We start from the raw sequence: 26,382 nt of genomic DNA on the forward strand, positions 1-26,382 counted from the left end.
TTCAAATAATTAGGGGGCTTACCTTAATGAGCGATACATATTCTAAATAGCTCCTAGGATAATGCTGGCACCTATGGAGGGCTGGGTAAGTTCTAGAGAGGCAAATTTTTGCTCAATATATGGACTCGCCCTCTCTTGTAGTTAATGCTTTCCAGAGGCAGAATGTTCTGTTTTATAAAGGAAAAAAGACCTGTTGCATTTAAGGACCATCTCTCAAAGCCCCCGTTCAACCTGTAGGGTCAATGGCTACAAGGTTTCATCGAGATTAAAGTACCAATGCAGGACAAGATGCCCTTTGACTATAAGGATGGATTCTTTTTTTTTTTTTTCCTTCCTTTTTTAAGTTTTTCAATTACAGTTTACTTTTAATATTATTTTGTATTGCTTTCCGGTACAGAGCATAGTGGTTAGACAATCACATACTTTCCAAAGTGATCCTCCCGATAGTTCCAGTACCCTCCTGGCACCACACATACCAAATGGTAGTTACCATAATATTATTGACTACATTCCCGATGCTGCACTTTGCATCCCCAGGACTCTATGGTAACTATCCGCCTTGTTTGTCAGTCCCTTCATCTCTTTCTCCCAGTCCCCCAACCCCCTCCCCTCAGACCATCAGTCTGTTTTCTGTGTTTATGAGTCTGTTTCTTTTTGGTTTATTCATTTATTTTGTTCTTTAGATTCCATATGTAAGTAAAATAATATGGTATTTGTCTTTCTCTGTCTGATTTATTTCACTTAGCATAATACATACTAGGTCCATCCATACTGTCACAAAGGGTAAGATTTCATTCTTTTTTATTTCCAAAGTAATATTCCATTGTATATACATACCACAGGTGGTTTTTTTTTTATCCACTTGTCTATTGATGGGCACTTGGGTTGTTTAGGATGGATTCTTTTTCATAATATGATGTCCCATTAGTATTGTTGGAAAACCATGACTCGTGCAGCTATTGAAAGGATGCTGTAGAGGTACATTTTGTCCTTTTAGGAGGAGGAAATATGAAATTGTCAGTGCAGCATGCCAAACGATAAGTTTCTCCATAGCCTTTCTAGTGAGTATCTGGTTTACTCTGGTGACTTCATCAGATAAGCATTGTCTGTAATGCTAGTGTGCATTTAAAGGAGAGTTAGAGGGACCATAGCACACCAGGGACTCCATTGTTCTGGGAACTCATCTCCTGAAAAAATTTTTCTACCTCCAAACAGGCTGTACTCCAAAGGCTGTTTTATTTTTCCAACTGGTTTTTAAAAATATATTTTTACTTATTTAAAAGAGGAAGAGAGAGGGAGAGAAAGATAGAAACATCAATAATGACAGAGAATCACTGATCAGTTGCCTCCTGCACGCCCCCGGCTGGGGATGGAGCCTGCAACCCAGGCATGTGCCCTGATCAGGAATCGAACCCTGACCTCCTGGTTCAACCACTGAGCCACACATCTCTAAAAACCTCAGGCTTTTAGTCTACCCCAAATCAGAGGTGGAGGAGAAAAAAATGGTTCCTAAGCCAGAGTAGGGTTGTACCTCTCCCAACCCCCATATGCACACCCAAGGAGGGAATCCACTTCTGTGCTCTTTCTCCAACTGTAAAAAAAAAGAAAGAAAAAGAAAGAAGCCATATCACAGCTTTCTCTCCCTCTGCCAGGCCTGAAGTGCTGAAGGCTGACACATAAAGGAGCCCAAAGCTGACAGGTCCTCTCGTTCATTTGGGGGGAAGAAAATAGTTTCCTGTTTAAGACTTAATGATTTTTTATCATTTCTTCTCAGTCCAGCAGCGAGGCACATCTATGTCTAAAAGCATGATAGATCATACATGTTTATAACACGTAAAGTGGAAATAAGAAATGTCAGGTAAATGTTCTTAATCATATTTTTTAAAGTCTCACTAGTTCTTTCTTTAGAGCCAAAACTGCTTGTTCAGTCAGTTCTCTCATAATCTGTGTTTATTCTTATAGGCTTTATTTAGTCTAAAGCAAAGTTAGAAAATATATACAGCAGTGTTTACATTAATAGTATATGAAGAATCTGGTTTATGCACATGCTTAAGTGCCAGGGAATTCGAATTGCTCTCAGAGGGAGAGGGAGAGGGAGAGAAAGAGGGAAAGGGGGGGAAAAGAGGGAGGGAGGAAGGAAGGAAGGAAGGTAGGTTGGAGTTGGGTCTAAAACCTTCTATTTTTGCTTGCCCCATACCATTAATTCTATCTCAGGCATTTTAGCCCTCAATAAAGTCAAGTACACTTTTGATTCAGAGAGCTTGGAGAAACCTACTTGCAATGGAACATAATGAGATTTTAACACTTCTAATTTCCCACAGCTCTTGTATTTGGTTAGTTATGTTATTGGGATTCTGACTAGTCATAATCAGGAAAGATCCTGGGAGACAAGCAGCAAAATTGATGCAGAAACTGAAGTCAGCAGTCCCTTCTGGGTTTTGTTTCTCTTTTTGTGTGGCTAGCAAGTTACTTACATGTTACTCTTCAGTTTCCTTATCTATTAAATGAAAAGCAAACAAAAGACCCTGGGGATTTGTGAGGATTACATAGCATAATATGTCAGGCCCCTAGCACAGTGCCTGGCACAGGTCAAGCTCAAAAAAAACTGCTAGAAAACAAAGGGGAAAAAGGGATTTTCCCAAAGAGCTAATCACTTAAAACAATACAAAACACCTCCAATTTATCAGCACAGAATCACAGAACTCTATTTCTGGAAGGGAATTTAAGTACCTAGTCCTGTGGTTGTTTGTTTGTTTGTTTGTTTTTAAACCAGTGTTCTTCAAACAGAATATTATAAGTAAGCTGATGGGTCAAAGCAACCAAGTGGAGCTGAGACTGGGCGGGGCGAAGATGCTAAGGCATCTGACACCTCCCAGAGCATAGTGTGAAATCCAAAAACCCGGCCTGCTCTACCTCTCACCAAAGAGGGAATGGCCCGGAATGTGAGGCTGTCTTTTCAGTGGTACAACCAGAGCGACATTCCTGTCATTTTCTGGTACAGCCCGTGAAAAAGAACAGATGGGCCAAAACCTGTGAGAGAGTATTTGACCAAATTCTTACAGAGAGACTTTTAAAAGATCTAGAGCAAGCATGTCAAACTCTAGAGCTTTAGTTCAAAATATGTGAACCTTATTTTTTCTGTGGTAGAGGATAATCTTTTGGGTGGCCCATTTCCATTTTTATGTTTATCTTTCAACTGTTTCTCATGCCATTTAAATTTTTCCCTGTGTGGTTCTAGAACCTTCTAGCAGCCTTGATGACAAATTGCAATTGGGTAGATTTCCGTAAAATTTGAGTAGAAACAACTTCATTTTCTCCAGCACCCTCTACCTTAGCCTTCTGTAGTCCCTTCTGATGCTAAAGAAAATGCTATGATTCCTAAATGTTTTCACATTCTGGGGTGTTTTACTTCAACCTCCTGACCAGAGTGTTCTTCCTGGCATATTAGCACAGCCCAGAAATATAAACACGAAGCTGACCCAATGGAAGTTTGAAGTCAGTATATTTTCTTTTTGAGATAAGGCGATGTTTGTACAAACAGCCTTGGACTTTATTTGGATAAGAAAAAAGATATAACACAATTTATGACTGCATGCTATTTCCAAATGTGGCTAATTTCCTGTTGGGTTATTCGTGTGTCTTGATGTTCTTGTGAAACGCTTTAAGTCTTTTCGTTTACTTTCAGAAAAGAACAAAGTTGAGTTGGGGGGTAGTGTGGGTATGGGATTCCTAATCGTCTTGAGAGCTGACCCAGATTCTCTGGCGCATACCTCTGTTTGCACCGCTTACCTGGGCTGCTAACGAGTTGTGCTCATGCCCACTCTCCTGGACTGGAGACTCCATGAGAGCAGGGACATAGCCTTTAAAGATCTCTGTAAGGTCTCTATACCCAACTCACTCCCTAGATCAGAAGTGGTGCCAGAAATATTATTTATTGCCCTGGCCGGGTAGTTCCCTTGGTTAGAGCATCGTCCTGATATGCCAAGGTTGTAGGTTCCATCCCCTGTCAGGGCACATATAAGAATCAACCAATGAATGCATAAATAAGGAGAACAACAAATCAATGCTTCTCTCTCTCTCTCTCTTCTCTCTCTCCCTCTCCCTCTCCCTCTCCCTCTCCCTTCCTCTCTCAGTCTCTAAAATCAATAAATAAAAATAAAAAATAAATATTTATTGACTGATTTTCCAAGAGACTTCATAGATTTTAATAGGTACATTGATAACTCCATTATTTTGGATTCCTATACCAAAGGAAAAGACATAATATGATAGTATTCTACTGGTTTGAAATATATATATATATTTGAATAAAAGAGTACTCTTAGAACAAAGCCAAAAGACCCCTTATAGGAGTGATAGATTTCAGTTTCTAGGCCAATTGAGCTAAACTGTAGATAAAATGAATTCGATAGCAATACATGCAAGAATACTAACGAATATTTATTGAGCACTTTCTACATACCGTGCAGTAATGCCTATTCAGATAGTACCCAAATGATTTTAACCATGAGAAGGTTAAAGGTAAACATTATTCCCTCTGGAAAGATGGTTAAACTGAGGCATAGTGAGGCAAAGTGGTTTCCCCACGGTCCTGTCACTCATCGCTGGCCTTCTGCATCAGAGGCTGGTTCTCTGTCTACAGGCAGCATGGTCTCCTGTCTGTAACACAGGGTCTTCCATTTGCTGTGAAAACAAAGATGTCCTCTTGTTCCCTTTTAGGTTTGTGGATGGCTCCTAGAAGATCTTGATTGGCTCCCGAGGAAATATCATTTTGCTGGATTGGTTTCCTGTCATCCTGTCCCCGCAGTCAACCATGAGCCAGTCAGACCCTGCCGAGGACCCGGATCCCAGCCCTGAGCCCCTGTGTGTGGTGTGTGGCCAAGTCCACTCCCCCGAGGAAAATCACTTCTACACCTACACAGAAGATGTGGACGATGACCTCATATGCCACATCTGCCTGCAAGCCTTGCTGGACCCTCTGGACACTCCCTGTGGACACACCTACTGCACTCTCTGCCTCACCAACTTCCTGGTGAGTAAGGACTTCTGCCCCCTGGACCGCAAGCCCCTGGTTCTCCAGCACTGCAAGAAGTCCAGCATCCTGGTCCACAAGCTCCTCAACAAGCTCACGGTGACCTGCCCGTTCGCCGAGCACTGCGCCGAGGTGTTGCAGCGCTGTGATCTCGAGCATCACTTCCAAACCAGGTAGGGCCTCTTCCTCGGCAGATCCTGAGAAGCCCCGCCCTCCAGGGGCAGCTGGGACTCACCTGTTTCTGTGGGCGGGGCTGTCTCCCAGGTCCTGGTCGCTCAGTGAGAAGCTTAGTTTGTCTTCTTTTTTGCAACCAATGAAAGGACTCACTCATTCAAAATAAGTAACATGGTAGGTGTTATGGTCAGGGTTCCGTGTAAGGAAATAGCACATGGTCAAGTTGTGTTATGTATGTGTTTACAGGGCTTTTCTCTTTTTTGGTGGTAAAATGGACATAAGGTATAAGTTATCATTTCAATGATTTTTAAGTGTACAGTTCAGTGGCCTTCAGTGATTTACATTGTTGTGCACCATCCCTCACCATCACCCATCCTCAGAACATTTTTCATCTCCCAGAACTGAAACTTTGTTTCCGTTCACCAAACACCCCCTCTCCCTCCCCTCCAGAATTGGTATCGTGATTCGACTTTCTGTCTCTATGAACTTGACTATTCTAGGAAACTAGGAAAGAGGAATCATTCGGTGTTTGCCTTCTTGTGGCTGGCTAATTTCATATGCGTGCATTTTGAAACGCAAAAGATACCGGAAAGATCTGGGAGCAGCTTTCTCCAAGGTTCATGATCCCCAATAAGATTTCCAGTCGGGCATTGCTTGTCTTTTTATGTAAGGAAAAAAAAAGTCTCCTAACGTGACCCATAATTATTAGAACTTCCTCTGTACGGGAATTGGCAAAGCCCCACTGTTCTTTGAAGAGATATAAGATATTTTCAACTAAGGATTAAAATGAGAAATTTAGAAAACTTTTGTCCTTTAAGCGAATTGTTCTATGAACTTTCCAGCCAAGGTGCACACACTGGCAGCAGACCGATGGTGTGGCCGGCCCCGCCGGTGGGCACTATCGCCTGCACCACCTGCCCGCCTCTGATTTTGTCCACCTGCATTCTCATATTCTGGGCATTCCGCAGGGCGGCCCTGGGTCTTGTTCCACATGAGGTCCTCTCTTAGGACAGTTAAGGTGTTTAGTAAAGTGTAAACAGTAAACCACAATTCTTTTATAAGAGGAAATTTGGAAGCTGGTGTTTATCTTGGTTTCTGTCATGACCAGAGGCAGGTGCAGATATTTTTTCTAAAGGTCACATTCCTTAGGTCATGAATCTGTCCTTGTCTCTGGGGACATGCCGATTCTCTAACATGAAGTTTGCCTCCAAAGCAATGGCCTGGGTGTGATGCTTCCCACGTGGTCCCATACCAGTTATGTCAGGGAACTCGTTTTTCTCCCCACGATATAGGACCAAATGCATCAAACTCAGGGGCCTGGGTTGCCTCTGACCCTCTGTTATTGTTGGTATTTAAGCTAGGATGCTCCTCTTCTCTGATTGACTGGAAGGAGGTGTGGCTAGAGGAGAAGGAGACAGGGAATCTATTTGTGACCTTTGCTAAAAGTTTTACCCAGGTAGGGGAGGTATTGTCTGGAGGGAAATAGGCCTGGGGTAGGAGCTGCAGATGCTGGTGCAGAACCGGGGCCAAGACTGGAGCTGAGGAGAAGGCGCTGGTATAGCTCCCTCCACACATCACTTTCCTATGTTCCTGGGTTGTTGCAATTTGCACATTTGTGTTTGGGTTTCCATTTGTTGCTCTAACAATTGATCACAAACATAATGGCTTAAAAGCACAAAAATGTGTTATCTTACAGTTCTGAGGGTTCTAAGTCCAACCTGGGTCTCAAGGTTCTAACATCATGGGGAGAATTGCTTTACCTGCCTTTTCCAAGTTCTGGAGGCATTCTGCCTTCCTTGGCTTGTGGCCCCTTTCTCTATCTTCAAGGCCAGCAGCATAGAACCTCTCTCTCTGTCTCTCTCTCTGTCTCTCTCTCATCACATCTCCTTCTGTGACTCTGACCCGACTGCCTCCCTCTCATGAGGGCACTCATTGCATCCACCTCGATAATGCAGGATCCTCTCCTCATCTCAAGAGCCTTACCTTGGCCACACCTGCAAATCCCTTTGGCCCTGTAAGGTAACAGATTCATAGGTTTTGAGGATTAGGAGGTGGACATCTTGGGGTGCTTATTATTCTGCCCACCACAGGAGTTTTTCAGGAAAAGGGGGAAAGAGGAGAGAGGGATAAGGAAATATATGGAAGTGCTTGCTCTCTGGAGAGAAAGTGAAAACCCAGCAGGTTCCCCGAACCCCCTCACCTCGAACTGATTTAAGGCCCAGAATATCCTTTAAAAAATCGGGATAAGATGGCACATGGACCTAAGGACACGGCCAGAGCAGAAGTGGGGCAGGGGGAGGGCTGGGAAGAGAATGTTGAGGACTTGTGGGATTTCCAGGAGAGAGATGCCACAAGCCCACCTAGCTGACCCAAGTGGGAAATTCATTCACCGCCCATGCAGGTTGTGTGGCCCACACACCTCAAGGAACCCTGGGATAAAGGCTTGATGAACCCTCAGCTGAGAATGGAATGCACATTGGGAAAACAACAGGGAGGGAAAAAATGCAAAACTAATTAAAATCACATCTATGAGCTGTGGCCTTGGAGCCCTTCACAGGTGCCCGTCAGCAGCTCTCTGGAGGGAAAACTCCCACGGGAGGAGGCACAGTGCCTCAGCACGCGCTCTGGATCCTCTCCACACTTCAACTTCCTAAGTAGGTTGAAACCAACATTTCCAAAAATATGGTGCATGTTAGTCATCAAATGCTTAATATACACTTCCTCTCCTGCCAGCCCCTGGGCATTTTGTTGGCAAGGATGAAGAATTTGGAGCTAATCCAGAACCTGAGTCCAGAGCTCTCCTGGGCCTTAGGCCTGGGCCTGAGCCAGTAGACCGCCTTTCTCCCCTGAGAAGGGACATTAAGATTAAATAGTTATCCTCGAACTGGGGAAATGAAGAGGCAAGTGTTTCCTTACGTTTCTATGTGAGGCCTCCAGGTTGGTGGCTGCCTGCAGGAGGGTGTTGTCATAGGTTTGTACTAGAAGATAGCTTTGTTTATCAATTCTGCATCTTGGTGTCAGGATTTAGATGTAATGAGTTTTAAAAAAATATTCTTTGGCCTGTGGCACTACATGAATGTAAACTTTGCAGGCAGAATCTCCCTACTATGGAGAACTCAGCATTAATTCTGGTTGAAAACCACCGTGCGACTCCGAGGAACCCACACACTCCCTCCCAGTGTGTCCAGGAGAGCTCAGTCCTGAGCATCATGGGAAACTCCATACTTAGGTTTATCTACCTGTAAAATGAGAATTGGCTCCTTAATTACAAGATCTTGCAGAAATAACCACATCAGGAATGTTTTCATTCTCTAGAAAAGACCATCAGGTAGAGATAAATGTTTTCCCCGTCAGCCAAGGTCTTGGTTTATGGCCTGTCCATAGGATCGTGCTAATAATAGCAGCCCACTTAAGTCAGGGATGCAGGCAGATGGCATCTCATCTGTAAACAAATGCTGCCTGTCTTCCCCAGAATTTGTGTTATTTATAAACGTTGTTATCTAAGCACTTCAGATCCTTAGTTGAATATAAACCCTTAAGGAAAACATTTAGGACCGACTGTGGGTATGCATGACAGGCTGGACCAGCAGCTCCTTGGACAACTGTTTCTGACTTCAGACTAGAGAGCTCTTCTATGGGAGTAAATCTGAGCATGTGAACTAATGTTTGAAATCCTCTGGCTCCTTGGTCGGCAAACTGTGGCTCGCGAGCCACATGCGGCTCTTTGGCCCCTTGAGTGTGGCTCTTCCACAAAATACCACGGCCTGGGTGAGTCTATTTTGAAGAAGTGGCGTCAGAAGAAGTTTAAGTTTAAAAAAATTGGCTCTCAAAAGAAATTTCAATCGTTGTACTGTTGATATTTGGCTCTGTTGACTAATGAGTTTGCTGACCACTGCTCTGGCTAATTCTGTTGGTTTCTGCCCTCTTAGATGCTTGCAGACGCCCTCACATGGGTCTTCTGCAAAGAATTCCCACGAGGCTGATGGGCTTGTGGAATCAAATGGCAGCCTTCCTAACCAAGGGGCATTGCCAGCAGACATAGCCAGGGCGCCACAGAGGGCCAGTTCAATGCATTCCTCTTGGCCCAGACCATCAGGGGTGTATGGAGGAGGCAAAGCTTTCACTTCCTTGATTGTGAGTGGGAGTGATCTTAGGCTCAAGACTACAATTTTATTGTGTAATATCATCATCTGTGTCTGTAATATTTATCAAGATCCACAATAGGCCAGGCCCTGAAAGAAAAATCTATAAGAGCCACGATATCTGCCTCTGAGGAAATGACATTTTAAAGGTAAAATAGAGGAGTTGAAAGCACACCCACACTGAATTGTTTCATAGGAGAAGTCACTTTGCCCTTTAGTTTCTCTCTTATGGAAGATTAGAGGCCCAGTGCACAAATTTGTGCATGGGTGGGATCCCTTGGGGTGGCCTGCAGGGATCAGACCCCAGCTCGTGCCTCCAGCCTCATAGCCCTGCAGCCCCCACAGCCCCGCCTGGCACCACGCTGTGGCCTGGTGATGTCCCCTTACCTGCTCCACCATCCCACCTGCAGGACAATTGGTTGGCGCCGGGGCCTGCCTGGCTCCCTCAGTGCCTGGGAGCCGGGTGGCGGCCCCACCCCCCGCCACCACCGCTGGTCCCCGTCTGTGCAGCGATCAGACCCCCCTCTCCCCCACCCCACCCCTAACTCACACCTGCCTTGCCTGGCGCCGCCTGCTCACTTGCTCCACCATCCCGCTCTCGTCGGGGCCCATCAGGGCCAGCAGGGCCTCTACTGTAGCCCACTGCCAGTGCCACATTGCCAACACCCGCCATGTTCCATGCCACCCCCTGGTGGTCAGCGCACATCATAGCGAGCAGTCGAACTCCCAGTCTCCTGGTCAAACTCCCAATCGAATGACCGCCTGAGGGGACAATTTGCTTATTAGGCTTTTATTATATAGGATAATAGAAATGAGAGATAATAAAGCTGTCCGTTCTTAAGTATTTACTAGCATGAATAAAGAGATCTTTGTTCACTGTTTTGAAATCAGCCCTGATTGAAAATCCGATACAATTGGCACACCTGACTGAAGGCTCTCTGGTGTTACTTTGTTGATTGACTTATCACCCAGTGTCCTGGAATTTTCTTCTTCAAAGACCTACCCTGGAACCTCTCTTGATCTTTACTTCTATCAGGGACCCTTTTCTGGTGTGTGTTCAGTCCAACACAAGCTCAGCTAGCTGTGTACAGTGCAGGGAAGATTTTACTGCTGGACTGAAGGTCTGGAGGAGTGTTACCCTAGGGAAGGCAGGTAAGTTACAAGTCTGGTTGGTCATTACTGCCTGGCTCAACATCTCCCTATAACCTTGACATATATCCTTGATGTAACTTTCCTGCCCTGAACCCAACATTTTCCTGGCCTTACCTAGCTGAGAGCCACTAATTTGACATCCCTAGGCATGGAAGAAATGTTTCTGCATTACTTTTGACAGAACCATTGAATCTCCATCAGACTGTGCTCCAAACAATTCTTTAAAGAAATAACATTCTCCTGGGTACTCATTCCCAGAACTCTTCCTTACCTTTTTTTCTTTTTTCCTGGTCATTTATTATCCATCTGTATAATGCTTTCCCCCTACCATGGCTCTTATAAGTTCGAAGTCCTATTTTGTTAACTTGTCTCTGATCAAGAAAGCTAGTCCAAAAAAATTGACTCTTTGAGCCAAATTCTTTTTGGTTCTACAAATATTTATTGAGTATCTACTGCGTTCCAGGTACTATGGTGAGGATATGATGAAGAACATGATCAGTAGAACTCCTTCTTCAAGGAGTTCCCTGTTTAATGAAGATAAAAGAGACCAAAAAATAGGAGTTGGTAGGTGATACCTGAGATGACATTTAAAGGATAAATAAGATGACAGTCAAGGATTAGGGTTAGAACTGTTTACTGACAAGTAAGCCACAGAGAAATTCGTGACCGTTTAAAGGTGAAATTTTCATTCCCAAAGGATTGTATTAGTTAGGATTACATCTGATGGCAGGTAATGAAAATTCAAGTTATATTGGCTTAACTATTAAAAGTTTTCTTTCTCTGACTTACCACAAATTCTGGGGGTAGGAAGTCTATGATATTGTCATGGTGCCATCAGAAATCTAGTATCCTGCTGCTTTTCAGATTAGCTTTCATTCTTGAGTTTGTCACCTCATGCTCTCAATATGGCTGCTCAGACTCCAGCATCACATCCAAGTTCCAGGTAGAAAGAACCAGGTAGGAAGAACAAAACAGGAAAGGGAAAATACAATGTGCAGACTGAGACACCATTACTTAAAGAACATTCTTGGATGCTTCACCCAGTAATTTCTGCTTATACCTCATTGGCCAATATTGTATTACATGGCTACCCATCTGTGAGAGATGTTAAGTGCGTTATCACCATGAACAAAACTTGGGTTCTGTTAAAAGGAAGAAGAGGATGTCCTGACCGGTTTGGCTCAGTGGATAGAGTGTCGGACTGCGGACTGAAAGGTCCCAGGTTCGATTCTGGTCAGGGGCGTGTTGCGGGCACGTCTCCAGGAGGCAGCTGATCGAGGTTTCTGTCTCATCGATGTTTCTAGCTCTCTATTCCCTCTCCCTTCCTCTCTGTAAAAAAAATCAATAAAATATATTTTTTTTAAAAAAAGGAAGAAGAGATTAGATATTGGATAGGCAAATGGCAGTTTTTGCAACAGTGACGTAAGAACAACAAAAACCAATACCTTCACTTTTATATTGCATTCATATCCATTTGTGAATTTTATCCTCTTGAAATGCAAAGAGTGAAAAGACAGGCATTCTTATCTTTTTCACAGAGACTTTGAGAGGCAACCTGACATGTTCGGGTTGATCAGAAATGCAATCCAGTATACTCTGAAACACACACGCTTTCTTATATACAATGCTGCTTATGGGTTATGAGCTATGCAGTAGAGCATGTCTCAGGACACTGTGATGTGATGTTCCTCATGTACAGGAGGAAAGAAAGGACAGATGAGAATAACAAAGCCTTTTGGAGATAGGTGCTGAGCGGCCAGCTAGGCTCATTCACTATCATTAGTAATTATTATTAACAATATTTATAACAATAGCAAACACTCATGGAGCCCTTTGTTCTTCATAGGCATTATCTCATTCTACCTTCATAACAAAACTATGAGTGAAGCCCTATTATTATTGTCTTTCTTTCATCATGGAGGAAATGGAGGTTCAGAGAGGTTAAACAACATGCTCAGTGTCACACAGCTAGTATGTGGGAGAGTTCAGGTTCAAATTTAAGCCTGTTTGGCTCCAGCATCTAAATACCAAACCTTACTTCCTTTTTGCTGCTCCTCACCAGCTCTGACTCACTCTTGCATACCAGACTTAAAGGGAATGGAATTCAAAGTAGGGCCTCAACAACATTAATTCATGCCATGCTTTATCAAGGGTGCTTACCTTGGACTTAAACTGTAGAAATTAAATCTGCACATTCTAAGAGTCTACTGTATTTAATCTATTTTAGGCCCGCCTCAGGAAAATGCAGATCGCCGATGCCAAATTCCTACTTCCTACACGGTTTATTGCAGTTGGTCTCATCCCATAGATTTTTCTCTGGTCTTCCCAGCAAGTGTAGTTTGCTGTGATTGCTTGGTTATCATTAAGGAAATTATCTCTTTGAGCCATTTCTATTAAGATTCAGGCCCGGAGTTGGCAAAATGGATTTTGATCTTCTTGAATATGGAGTAGAAGGAGATGACTCCTGGGGCTTCTGTGGCATTCCAGAGCTTAGGCCTGCTTAGATGTCCTACTGTCAAGTAGATAGTATAGTCTGGAATCACAGATCTGAAAGCTAGAAGAGATGATGTGGCCCAAGCTGGACCAAGCAAGTAAGGCATTATTAGTTCCATTTCAAAGATGAGATGACTGAGGCTCAGGAGCTTAAATGAAATGCCTGGGTCCTACAGCTGGTGCCAGAGCTTATTTCAGTCACTCAGCAGAGAGGGAGGCATGGAGGGCTGTTTTCCTCTCAGAACAGAAGCCTGAACATTGTTTGGACAGAACTTCATATCTATCAAGGCTCTTTGTTCTCCTCAAAGAGAATAATTTTCAAAAATTAGCAAGGAAGCCACCCTTTCTCTCATGTCTGTCAGAGCAGTCAGGGCAGTGGGAGGTAACATACCGTCAATGCATGTTCTAACCATACATTCAGAGGCGCAGTCGGTTCGTATATTATACGTCTGCGTCGCAGTATCTGCAGGCTCACAGTGAGCTCAGATCTCCAGCCGCTGTTCCCAAGCTGCTAACTCCTCAGTGTCTTCCTCTGCGAGCTGGCGGACAGCCTTGGTTGTTTGCTCATTCATGCCGTGGGCCCGAGTATGCCATGCTCCTGCCCGCTCCCAGCACAGTTCAGCTTCCAGCCCATCTGCTCCCTGCCAGTGATGTAAATGTACCAGCTGCTCCTCAAGAGCCAGTCGGCATCCTGCAGGAGGGGCAGGTCCCTTTCCCGGGCATCAGCCTGCTCGCTCTCAGTCTAAGCCCTCTCGCCAACCATGGTGGGATCCTCCGTTCTCCTATTTCCCTGTCTGAGAATCAGAGGGTGCAATCCTCTTACAGGCCCATGATTTATTTATCAGCGGGGCTCGATTGAAGGGCTCTAAGACTCCTTGTGGTCTACTGATTGTGGGGACATGGCAAGGTTTGTGTAAAGGGGCTGGGCTGGGCCGGACCCCTGCAGCTGACAGAGAAGGTGGCCGGGAAGAAAGCAGCACACTGCTCGGAAAATGAAGGCGCTTCTGTTGCTGGTCCTGCCTTGGCTCAGCCCTGCCAACTACATTGACAATGTGGGCAACCTGCACTTCCTGTACTCAGAACTGTGAGTCCCCCGGTCACTGTGCCTGCCCGGGTTGGTGTGTCGGGGATGTTGGGGATGGGACCTGAGTCAGTTCCCGGCTGGTATGCTTGTTTAGAGGAATAAATTCCACATGCACTGGATGCACTTGGACAGATCACCCTGCCAGCCGTGTAAAGCGATGCTCAGCTGTCTGTGACTTCCCAGAAAAACACGTCTTTCGGATGCGGTGCTTTCCTAACGAGGCATTTTTTTTCCTGCTTCTATGCCAACGCTGCTCTTTTTTGTGCTCCGCTTTTTCTCAATAGAAGTGTCTTCTGTTCCTTCCATAAATAGAACCTAAGAGCAGAGCTTGCACGCACAGATCTGCAGCCTCTCTCGGGCACTTCTCATTGAAACAGATACCATCCCTTTCTGAGACCGTTGGTCTCCATACCCGAGACACACGCCGTGTCAGCACAGGGGAAAGGTAGCCCTGTATGTAAAAAAACACATATGCATTCTGTTTTTATTTGGGGTAATCTTTAAACAAATGGAAAAGCAGAAAGGGCTGTGTAGTGAGCACCTGTATTCCTATCACCCAGATTTAATGATTAACATTTTGCCACCTTGGCCTCATTTATATATTCTTTCCTGAAGTGGTTTGGAGTAATTTGCAATCATCATAACATTTCACCTCTAAATCCTTCACTGTGTGTCTCTAAGGAAGAAAGACATTCTTCTATGGCCTGTGTCTGTTTTATAAGAGGAAGTGACTCATGTCCCCAACCTCTACAATGATACTTTTCTGGCTCCTCCTGTTAACAAGCTTGGAAAGAGGGTTCCAGAAGGATGTGAACAGCTTCTAGCAATCATATAAAAAGTGCTGCCGGGTGTGCCTCAGTGTTTGGAGCATTTGCAAAAAAATGTATTTCTTACTCACCAGACGGGTGAAAATAGCAAGGGTTGGCTTACGTGTAAATTAGAGTCAGTGGGCAAATGAACAGAGGGACTCTGACAAGGGTTCCTAGAGCCCAGACTAGAAAAGCGTGGCTGGTCATATTTAGATAGAGATGCCTCCATCCCCACGAATCTGTGGTGACCACCAGGCCTCTTTTGTCATTAGCCAGACTCACCAATTTGTTCGGCACAGCAGGTGCTCAATAAATGCTTGCTAAGTAGAGGAAGGAGCAAATTACCTAGGACCTTGGAGAAAGGCCATTCATTCTGAGGACTCGACATTTCAGGATTATCTGGTCCTTCCTCATGGGAATGTAACTCCACTCTACCTTAGATAAGCATGTTCAAAGAGAAAGTATCTGGCATAAGCCTGAATAGTGAGCGCCTCTGGGGAAACAAGGACCTCCTGGAAGCTTTTCTAGAAAAAACACAATGGCAGAACTAACTGGGGTTGTGAAAGTCCCCTTCCTCTCTCTTGATGAATGCTGAAGTTGGTGTCTCTGAAAGCTAGGGCCAAAGCCTCCCCTCCCCCCACCCCATCGCCCCTTCCCCACCTACGTCCTTGTTGGCTGCTGTAACAAAACGCCCCACCGTTGGTGGCCTAAAACCACAGAAATCTGTTTCCTCACAGTTCAGGAGGCCAGAAGCTTGAAATCAAGATGTCAGCAGGGCTCCTACGAAGGCTCCAGGGAGGGTCCCGACCCTGCCTCTTCACTTTCTGGTGGTTCTGGGCACTCCTCGGTTTGTGGCCACATAATTCCAATCTCTGCCTCCACATCACCTTCTTCTCTATGTCTTCTCCAATTCTGTCTATGTCCCCTCCTCTTCTTATAAGGACACTTGTCATTGGGTTTAAGGCCCACCTGGATAATCCAGGATGATCTCATCTTGAGCTCTTTAGCTTAATTGTAAGGACCTTTTTCCTAATAAGGTCACATCACAGGTTCCGGGTGAATAGACCTATCTTTTTCAGTTTCCAGTGGGGGTGACCATTCGACCCACAGCAGGTGCTACTGAGGAGCCTGTCCAGTGAGGTACTTTCAGTTTTATAGCCTCTTTGAAGGGAGGTTTTCTTTGCTACAAGTTCGTGGATCGAAGGCAACGTTTCTGTGGAATAGTTGAGTGGACGCAAGCAGGCCGTTCTTTCCAAAATGTGAAGAGATCCAGGAAGCACGGTGCCAGGAAATCACCAGGACACTGTTCCCAAACTAATTTGATAGAACTTTCTGGGAGGCTTCTAGTTGCTGGGGATGCTTTATGAGAGAAGTTTGTGCAGTTTTTACCTAATGCTACTGTTTACAGTGAACTAACCGGTGAATTAAGGATGCATTTCAGGTGCTGTGGCAGGTGCTGTAAGGAATACAGCAGTAAGAAATTAGGCAGAGTACTCACCCGCAAGGAGCTGACAGTCTAATTGAGAAGATAAAATGAATGCGCACAAGCGATATAAAAAAGTCTTTAAAGCCCTAACCGGTTTGGCTCAGTGGATAGAGCGTTGGCCTGCGGACTGAAAGGTCCCAGGTTCGATTCCGGACAAGGGCATGTACCTTGGTTGCGGGCACATCCCCAGTAGGAGGTGTGCAGGAGGCAGCTGATCGATGTTCCTCTCTCATCGATGTTTCTAACTCTCTATCCCTCTCCCTTCCTCCCTGTAAAAAATCAATAAAATACTTTTTTTTTTTAAGTCTTTGAAAAGAAGGGTAGGTAATACGTTGAGAAGAGGTGGAGATGGTCCACTTCAGTGAAATTAGTCATGGAATGCTGCTAGAGAAGTTGGGGGTTTGAGCTGGATCTTGATGTAATTAGGAAGTAGGCAAAATCAGGGATGGAAAGAGAAAGCATTTCAGGCGAGGGAAATAGCACAGGCAAATAGGCTGTGAGGAGGTGGCTGGGGTGGGTACCAGCGCTTTGGGAAATGGCAGTGGAGAGCAGTGAGTGGGGATGCTGGGCCCGTTTGGCAGTCTTGGGAGAGGGCTACTGGGTGGTGGCTATGAGGCCCTGAGATGGAGACCCTCTCTCACCACCGTGGGCTGCTGGGATCTCGGAGGCAGGGGACTGGGTGGAGGCTCTGGGAGGCTCCGGGAAGCCTGCCTTCCTCCTGCCACCGTCATCTGAGTGGGATTGTCTCCTGTCCCCTCAAGGGCCCAGCTGAAAACCTGGAGCTAATCCATTTAAGCATGTGGCCGTGTGTGTGTGTGTGTGTGTGTGTGTTGGGGGCGGGGGGAAGAAAAGGGGGAGGGAGAGGTTGTTAAACTCAAATGCCTACAGCAAGCATGTCAAACTCAAAGGCTAACATGGGCCAAGTAAAGGTTTAAGTTTATGTGGGCCGCAAAAAAAAAACATAAAAGCTTCAATTTTCATAGAAATGTAGGTTTATTTCGATAGAGACATGCTGAATACAAAGGGCTGAAATAAATGAGTAATTGTTAACATAAAATCATAGAACATTTTAATAAAAATTAATATTTTTCTTGAACATTAACTCACCAGACACTGAATAACTGCAAAATTAATAAGCATAACGCAAATAAACCTATTTTTCTTGTTCTCTGAAAGTGAAATATTTCCTGTTGCGCACACCAAACAAGTCAGTCCAAGACTAATGACGTGGCAATCGGCTGCTAAAATATTCACTGCTGGTATTAGTGGAGAGAGATGGTGCACCTGCGCATAAGGCACGTAAGGGAAACGAATGCAACACGATTATAGTAATCAGTCATTAGCGAACATTGTAGTTAGTTATTAATAATTATGTATAACAGGATATTGTAAAAATTAAGTTATGAAATTTTTATTAAAATGTTTCTTACATACCGTTATATTGGCAGGGCCGTAAAAATACTCGCTGTGGGCCGCATGCGGTCTGCGGGCCACGAGTTTGACATGATTGCTGTACAGGAACCAGGCAGGAACTATTTAAACATGTGCATCATTTGAGTATAAAACAAAAGGAAGTGGTGGCCACTCTGGTCAACTGCAGAGGACATAGTAGATTCAGGGGTGGGCAAAGTAGTTAATAATAATAAATAATACAATAATTCATAAATAAACAATAATATAAGAATAAACTGTGTTTCGAGTACTCACAACTGTAAACCTGCTTTTGCCCATGCCTGTATATACAGGGTGTTCCAAAAACATGTATAAACATGTGCACATGCTTTAACAGCTGATAGCTGTTAAATGAAAAGGAAATGTATTTTAATAAGCACTGCCTTTATAGTTATATTCAAAGTGTGTATACATTTTTGGGACATCCTGTTTATAGTGTCTTAAGGCATTCAAATTCAATTTGAGTATAAAACAAAAGCAAGTGGTGGACTCTTTATTATGTAATATACTAGTGGCCCGGTGCATGAATTCATGCATGGGGGGGGGGGGGGCGAGGAGGGGTCCCCTCAGCCCAGCCTGCACCCTCTCCAATCCAGGACCCCTCAGGGGATGTCCTAACTGCTCACCCATCTGCCTGCCTGATCACCCCTAACTGCCCCCCCCCATGGCCTGGTCGCCCCTTACTGCCCCCCCCCCCCCCGACCGCTGGCCTGGTTGCCCTCAAGTGCCCCCCTGCCAGCCTGGTCGCCCCTCACTGCCCCCCTCTGCCGGTCTGGTCACCCCTAACTGCCTCCCTGCTGGCCTGATCACCCCATGCAGCCCTCTGTCCAGTCATTTGGTCGTCCCTCACTAACCCCCCCTGCCGGCCTGGTTGCCCCACGCAGCCTGCTGCTCAGTCATTTGGTCATCCCTCACTAAGCCCCCTGCCAGTCTGGTTGCCCCATGCAGCCCACTGCTCAGTCATTTGGTCGGCCCTCACTAACCCCCCTGCCAACCTGGTCGCCCCACGCAACCTGTTGAGTCATCCAGTTGTTTCGGTTGTGACGGTCTCTTAGGCTTTTATATATGTAGATATTTGAATATATATTGATTTCAGAGAGGAAGGGAAAGGGAGAGAGAGATAGAAACATCAATGAGGAGAGAGAATCATTGATTGACTGCCTCCTGCACATCCCTTACCAGGGATTAAGCCCACAACCCAGGTATGTGCTCTGACCTGGAATCAAACCCTGACCTCTTGGTTTATAGGTCAATGCTCAACCACTGAGCCTCACTGGCCTGGCTAGATTTGGTTTCTAAATTGCAGGTGCTTGGGCTCTAAATCAAAACAAAACAAAAACCTTGGTGGCGGCATCCATGTTTCTTTTTAAGTTCCCCAGGTGATCCTTATGGGGCCCATCCCATTTTCATTCTTAACAAGCTCCCAGGTGATCCTCGTGGGCACTGCAGCTTAAGAACCCTTAGCCGCAGCAGCTCGGCCTCCACTCAGCCCGCCGTCCCCTGTGGAGCAGCCACGCTCACGCTCTGCGCCTCCTCTGTGCTGTGTCAGCAGCAGCCTTCCTGCTTGTCTCTCCACCAGGTCAGTCCTTACGGGGAGAGCTTGGGAATGTTAACATCTGTACACCCGCCTTTGCACCCTTCAGACTTAAGGTGAACTGAGTGAAATGAATTTGCCTCTTATCTTGGCCAATTCCTAAATGTTGCAAGCTGTAGTCAAGAGCACCCCGGTTCGGATTCTGTGGAAGGGATTGTTATCGTGGGGATAATGTGCAAGCCAGCCTCCTCTCCGGTTCTGGGGAAAAGCAGTGCCGTGTTCAAGTGCCTAAGATGGTTTCTCTGGGCAACAAGCTCTTTCAATCTTTTGTTTAGTAAGAATTCCGGAGAAAACCTTAGAGTTTGGTGGGTGGTGAGCTGCATTTTATGGAACACACTGAACTCTCAAAAGGCATTTACAGGAAATTTAAAAGGCTTTTCCTCTTTCCCCCACCTTGGAGATTGCCAGCTCTGGCACCCTCGGAAATACTTCTTACTTTTGGGTCGTATTCCGGTGGATACTGTGTTTATGCCCACGGCATACAGTGTGACTGAGTTTTGAGTGGGTGCAGAGTAAGCGGGAGCCCTACCTTTCAAAGTAGATACCTGTCCTTTGTTGTAGGGACCCAGTTATCAACAAGACAGCCAGACAGGGTCGCTGAAGGATGACGGGTCCCTGAAGCTAGTGCTGCTGCCATCGCTGTGTGGCTTCTCAGAAAGTCAGGAAATGCTGGCTCTCTTTCTAGCTTTCTAGCTTACAGGCAAATAGTTTTGGTCGGTAAACATCATCACTATGGACAGTATTTGTGCCAGTATCTGGAGAGAAAAATTACACTAGTTCCCGACCCCTATAATGAGAGAAGTTTTAATCGGGGAAGGTTTATTCCCACTGGAGTTTTGTGCTGGGAAAATTAAGATGAGTGACTCTGATTTTGCAACTTGAATTCCTTAGGCCTGTAAAAGAACAAGGTCTCCTGGAGAAGCTGCCGAGAGCATAGGAGTTAGGAGGCAGCCCTGTGTGCTCCTTCCTGGGGAGTGGGGGAGGGGACACAGAAGTCAAAGACCCAGTCTTAGGCCCACGAGTGCAACCACCCACCTCCCTGGCAGAACTCTGTCAGACCAACCTGCACAACACCCCTCTGACAAACTGCACTGTCATGACACAGCAAGAACATTCCCTCTGGGGCCCACAGGCCAGAGAGCGCCTCTCCTCACACCGCCGGGCATTCGGGACTTCAAGCGAGAGGACTGCTTGCCTTACTTTTATAGCTCACTCTTTAGGCCCTGGTCCGACGTCTCCATTGCCCTCCCCTCGGTCAAGGCCTAGCCTAAGAAACTTCATTTTCCCCCTGCTGACTTCAGGCAGAGTTGGGCCAGGTGTTGGGCCAGAAACTGCCTAAGCTGGGAAGCATCTTTTTAAACAGCTTTATACTAGTCAGAGACCCACACAGACACGTCCAGATTGTTGCAGTTGAATTCTTTCTTGCGTAACTGAGGAGAGAGGGGGGATGAGTGAGAGGACAGTGGGGTTACCTCGGCATCCATTTCCTCCACACTTCATTTTCACTGTGTTAACTACTCCCGTTACTTTTGTCGACATAAGAAGTGTCCAAGCCTGTAGAGAATTTTTATGAGTTTATTTGAGCCAAACAGATGACCATTGCCGGGAAGCAAAATTCAACAGATTGAGAAAATGCTCTGGAGAATGGCAGTTTTGCAGCATATTTTATAGATTAGAATCAAAAGATGAGACATAGGGAGGGTTACAGGAAATCCATTGGCAGTAGATTGAGATAGAAAGCAAGGAAGGGAAATCTCTGAGATTGGATAAGAAATAAAATGGAGAAACACATACTTCTTTTACACTGGTGGGTACATAGAGATGGTCTTCAGGGAACAAGATAACAATGCGGGGTTCTGTGGCCCCACTCTGGTGCGGTGGGGGTTCCCTAAGGGGCCTGGAAAAGGAGATCACTCTGAGATTCCAAGGGCATGTTATCTTAGATGCAAAAAGACAATAGACTCAATGAAGGCAAAGATTAACCTTTGTTAAGGAAGCCATAGGCCCGGGATGTAACTACCCTTTATGACTCGCTTTTAGTTTAGAATTATGTTCAGACCGTCCTATGTGGTTACTTTTGGTCTCTGAGCTTGTAAGGCCGGCCATGCAGGCCTCCATTGAGCTTGTCAGGTTTAGTATGTGGCCCCTTTTTCATCTCTGCTTTCCAACTTTAAACCAACAGGGCTTATGGATTTGCCAGTAAGTGCTTTCTAAGTTGAGTCTCCAAGAATTTGTTTCTTTCTCATCAAAACTGAAAAGAAAACAAATGTTGCTGATCTCTGGACATTTTTTTAAGTCATATGTTTTGAGGACTTGAAGTAGAGCTTGGATTAGGCCCTGGAAGGAAGGAGGTAGAGTTTGCAGAGGAAATGGGGTGAGGTGGTAAAATCATATTCCAAAGGTCCAGTCTCAGGGAGCAAAGTCAGGGCCCATTCGGGTTCAGTGATTCTCTTCCCGTCTTTCAAAGGATTGCAGTTCAGCACATGTTTAATAGGGCATTTTCCCTTAAATCGACAAATGTGTGTATTTGGAAGGAAATTGAAGCCGCATGTTCCCGATTCATTTATATTTAACTCATCACAATGTTGCTTTGTAATGATTCTTTGATGTTCAAAGAGCATAGTGGTCCTGTTTAATGATCTTATTTTTTTTCTCCTTTGGAATCAGCAAATTCTCTTTTACCTGAAAATAAAGCAACTTCAGTCCCAGACAGTTTGCTTTCTGGTCTAAAATGCAAAACCCAGGCATTTCAAGATACCACTCCAGTGCTTGGCAAATTGTGTTGGCCTTTCTTTGGGTCACATGCCAAAAAAAAAAAAAAAAAAATGTTGGTAGATGAAAGGCAAAATGGGGATTTCTTTAAGATACACTGATTGCTTCATGTTAGGTTGATTTATTTTATCTTTTTATAATGAAAATCTCAATTCAAAAGTAGAAGACTATAATGAATCCCCATGTACCTTTATTACCCATCTTTAATAATTAACAATTCATGGATATCTTATTTCATCTATATCTTCCTTGAATTATTTTGAAGCAAATCTCAAGCATCATATTTCATCTGCAAATGTTTCAGTATTTACCTATAAAGGATAAAGGTTGTTTAAGAAATATAACCATAACATTACTATCACACCAAAAATAAGTAAGCATAGTTCCTTATTATCAAATATGAGGTCAGTTCAAATTTTCCCTGTTATCTCATAACTTTTCTTTTAACAGTTTGTTTGAATTGTGAACTAAATAAGGTCTATACCTTGCTATTGGTTGCCGTATCTCTTAAGTCCCCATGCACACTCCATTGATGCAAAGGCATTCTTGAGGTACATTTTGAAGAATATAGCTTAGGCAAACTCAAAATACTGAGCTAGTAGCTGGAAAAGAGAAAAATAAAGCAATTATTTTGATTGACTCTCAAAGCAAGAGAAATGTAAAGGCGGCAAGATTCAAAGCATTCAACCAAGTTTAACCAAGGTGAGTGTGTTTGATGGCCTTGTCACCCAAAAGCTTTAAGAGGGGAACTTTAAGAGACTAGAGGAATATCTTCTCCCCAGGGCAATAATCTCCCAACTTTTTTGATACAGACCTATATTAATAAATAAATTTATCCATATGCCTATTATATGTATAGTTATCTATTTATACATTATACACATGTATTACTGTGTTATTATGTCCATTATAAAACACAATGTTCTTAAAGGGCAGGAGGAAATTGTACATAAGAGTTCTATTATAGTCTCCCCACGATCCTTGTGGGTGTCGTCACTTTGGAGACCACCACGGGGAAACAGGCTCTCAGTACTCATTGGCATTAGAACACAACCCCTTCAAAGTCAACAGAGGAGACTACCCACTGCCAGTCTGTGGGACTGGCCTTGGAAGGAATAGGGCAGGAAATGACCCATTTCTGCAGGCCAACGAAAACTCTCGGGCTAAAGAACCAGACATCTTTTCTCATAGTCATGTTTCCTTTTTTTGATCACCACCCCTTCCTTCGTGTGGCCCATGTGGACCCCACTCTCTTGCAGCTTCCTCTACCTTCAACCACACCTGCATTCATAAACACCAAGAGTGGTGCTAGGGAGGGTCCAGGGTTGTGAAACTGGAAGTATTTCAAATTTGAGGAGTCCTTTAAAAAAAAAAAAAGACAGTCATAAATTCCTACTTGCTAGGTCCCGGTCAGGCTCTTGGAAGGGCTCGTGCATGCCTTGAGGTACAGTCATCAATCTTACGGTAACCCCCTTCCTGTGTGAGCATAAAGTACCAGTGTGTGTCTGTGTCCCTTCCTTTCCTTCCTTCCCCTCTTTCCCTTCCTTCCCTTCCTTCCACTCTCCCTCCCTCCTTCCATGGAGAGCCAGGTTAGTGACTTATCTGAGCTGAAAAAGGCACAACTAGCACCTTGGAGTGAAGTCTGAGTCATTTGTTAGTGGACCGGACCACGCCTCCCACGCAGCTCCACTTCCACCAGTGGGCTCTTCTCCACCACATTCCCCTTCCTTCTCGACTCTCCATCTCCCACTCTTCTTCATTGTTCAGCCACTCCCTTTCTTTCCTTGTTACCGTGACACTGCAGCTCCTATACCTTTCTCTTCCCTACTCCTTGTCTCCCTTCCCCATCTGAAGAGGGAGGCTGGCTCTGGCATGGCATTTGGCTAGTGGAGTCTGTGACCCAGAACCATTGACTTTAGAGCCAAAGGAGGCCATAGAGATGACCTAGCCCAATCTCTCCATTTTACAGAAGAAGAAACTGAGGCATAGTAATTTACCCAAATGATTCAGCCCTGACCGTAACAAGCTCTGTGACCCTGAATAAGATCATGACACTTTTGGGGAAAACAATGATAATGCATTCATTATTTTAATGTGTCCTCAGGAAATAATAAAACTGGAGTTAGTTGTTAAAATGTTAAACTAACAGCTTTGGCAAAGCAATAGCATAGATGTGATACAATAATGCATGTGACCGTGCATGTCACATGTTAGGAACGTAATGTCCTCTCAGCGTGTCTGACCATCTGGGCATGCTCAGAGAATGCTGTCGTGGGATGTCCTTGCCCGATTTCGTACAAATACAACCTGGGGCCATTTGACAGTAATGAAGCTTTACATCTGAATATGGCATTCCAGGGATTTGCACATAATTCTAAAGGTTTCATGTATAAAGGATGGCAGCAGAAAGGCAGGGCAGAGCCCAATCATGAATTAGCTTCTGATTAAAAATCTGGCCTCTGAAGTCCTTTGGATCTGAGTTCAAATGCTGCTGCATTACTTACCAGCTGTGTCACCTCAGCTAGATTCATTACTTAACTTCAGCTGGGCCTCAAGTTTCTCATCTTAGGTACTTAATGATAGTCCCTAAGTCATGGGGTAAGAATTAGATGCAATGCACATGAAGCACTTAGTGATGCCTGGAGCATTGTAAGAGCACTGTAAACAGATGTGGGGATGATAAATGGCCTCATGTGCACTCAGCAAATGCAGTGAGTCCCCATCCTATTGATGACAACCCAAGGTTCACTGAGTTTAAGGAAACTCCCTTAATGGTCCTGCCAACCTGGAGCACAGGCATCCTGATTCTAGAACCAGGGCTTTCCCCCTCTGCAACTCGCTTTGCTGCCATGGAGATGGCATTGCTGGGTGGGGGCTGGCCTTTACAGTTCACTAGGGCCAGTGTGGGGACAGAGGTGGATTCAGAAAAGTAAATTGCTTTATAGATGAAACGTTTCTTGGTGAGATATTTGGGTAGTTTCTCTGGCCAGTTAAAATTATGCTGAAGATGGAGCTTTCTAGCATATACAATTATTTTTTCCACTGAAGCAGGCATAAGGGGACCGACTACAAGTGGTCCCAAAAACGTCTTTCAAGTGGTCAGCCAAAAATGTTCTTGGCCTCATGAGCTAATTGGTGATAGATTAAAGAGGATCAAAGGGATCTGTTGTAAAGGCATCTGGAACAACCCTTTCTGCCAATTTTGCTGCTGTTTTTATAGAACAACACCTGGGCACCATCAAAAGTAGAAGCCCCCTGCCCCCGCTGCCCCCATGATGAAAGAAACCCTGTGAAGGTTTGAGTATCATCAGGGACGTGTGGGTCATGGACCATTATGATCCTGACTGGATGCCAGAGCCCAACAGTCACTGGCTCAGTCACTTACTACTGTGTGTCTTCAGGCAGCTGCCTGCACTTCAGGTCAGCCTTGTGGGGTTAGGACTAAATGAGGTCATGCGTATGTACTGTGCCTGGCACATGGGCGTTAGTGACCAACATTAGCTATTTTAATGTTTTTGTCTTCGCTACTCCACAAGCCAGCTCCCTCTCTCGCTTCCTGTGTGTCTTTTTCTCTCTAGGAAAGATACCCATGAGCACTGGGCAGTGGTGTTGGTGTCTAGTGACTGAGGCTTCCCCTCTTTCAGCCTCCTTGAGTTCTAACCACCCTCATCAGGGCATTATAATTGCTTTAAGATCACAGAGGAATGATTTAACACCTGAGAGGTGCTGATTCTCCATTAAAACCCCCAAACATTTAGTCTGCTTCAGAGAGGTTAAGTCCAAATGGCCACTAGACAGGAAGGGTGTCTAGGGTCACCTATAGCACTGGGGAGGATGAAGGAGGCTGAGAAAAACAGTGTTCCCTATAACTGAGGCATTGTTTCTTCAACTACAAAATAACCAGGCAGCTTAGGTTATTCTGTGGGAAATGTGGTCCATTTGCTGTTGTTTTTTTAAGCTCCCCATTCACTTTCTTTATCACTAAGGAAAGCATCGGAGTGGTTGACTTTCACTTTTCAGTTGTTTTCTATGCGCGTACCTTCATCTCCTCTTACTTTCTTGGTGTGGTTGACGGGGTTGGGTGGAGGCATGTGAACCCCAACGAAGTCCAGTGACTTGGTCCTTCACATTCTTTATTTGTTTAACATTTAACAAAGGCATGGAATATATATTGATAAAAACAGTACTTTAC

At 44.8% G+C, this 26,382-nt stretch overlaps 1 protein-coding gene across 1 annotated transcript in view; it reads left to right on the top strand.

Moving 5' to 3' along the window:
• Positions 1-26,382, top strand: part of LNX1 (ligand of numb-protein X 1) — a 110,043-nt gene that overhangs the window by 11,855 nt on the left and 71,806 nt on the right. Inside the window, exon 2 of the mRNA XM_008140311.3 lies at positions 4,720-5,205. Coding sequence (XP_008138533.1) covers positions 4,814-5,205 — 392 coding nt within the window. The 5' untranslated portion in view covers positions 4,720-4,813. The remainder of the gene's footprint in view (positions 1-4,719; positions 5,206-26,382) is intronic.

This window comes from Eptesicus fuscus, chromosome 2 (assembly GCF_027574615.1).
Source record: "Eptesicus fuscus isolate TK198812 chromosome 2, DD_ASM_mEF_20220401, whole genome shotgun sequence".
NCBI classification, from domain to species: Eukaryota; Metazoa; Chordata; class Mammalia; order Chiroptera; family Vespertilionidae; genus Eptesicus; species Eptesicus fuscus.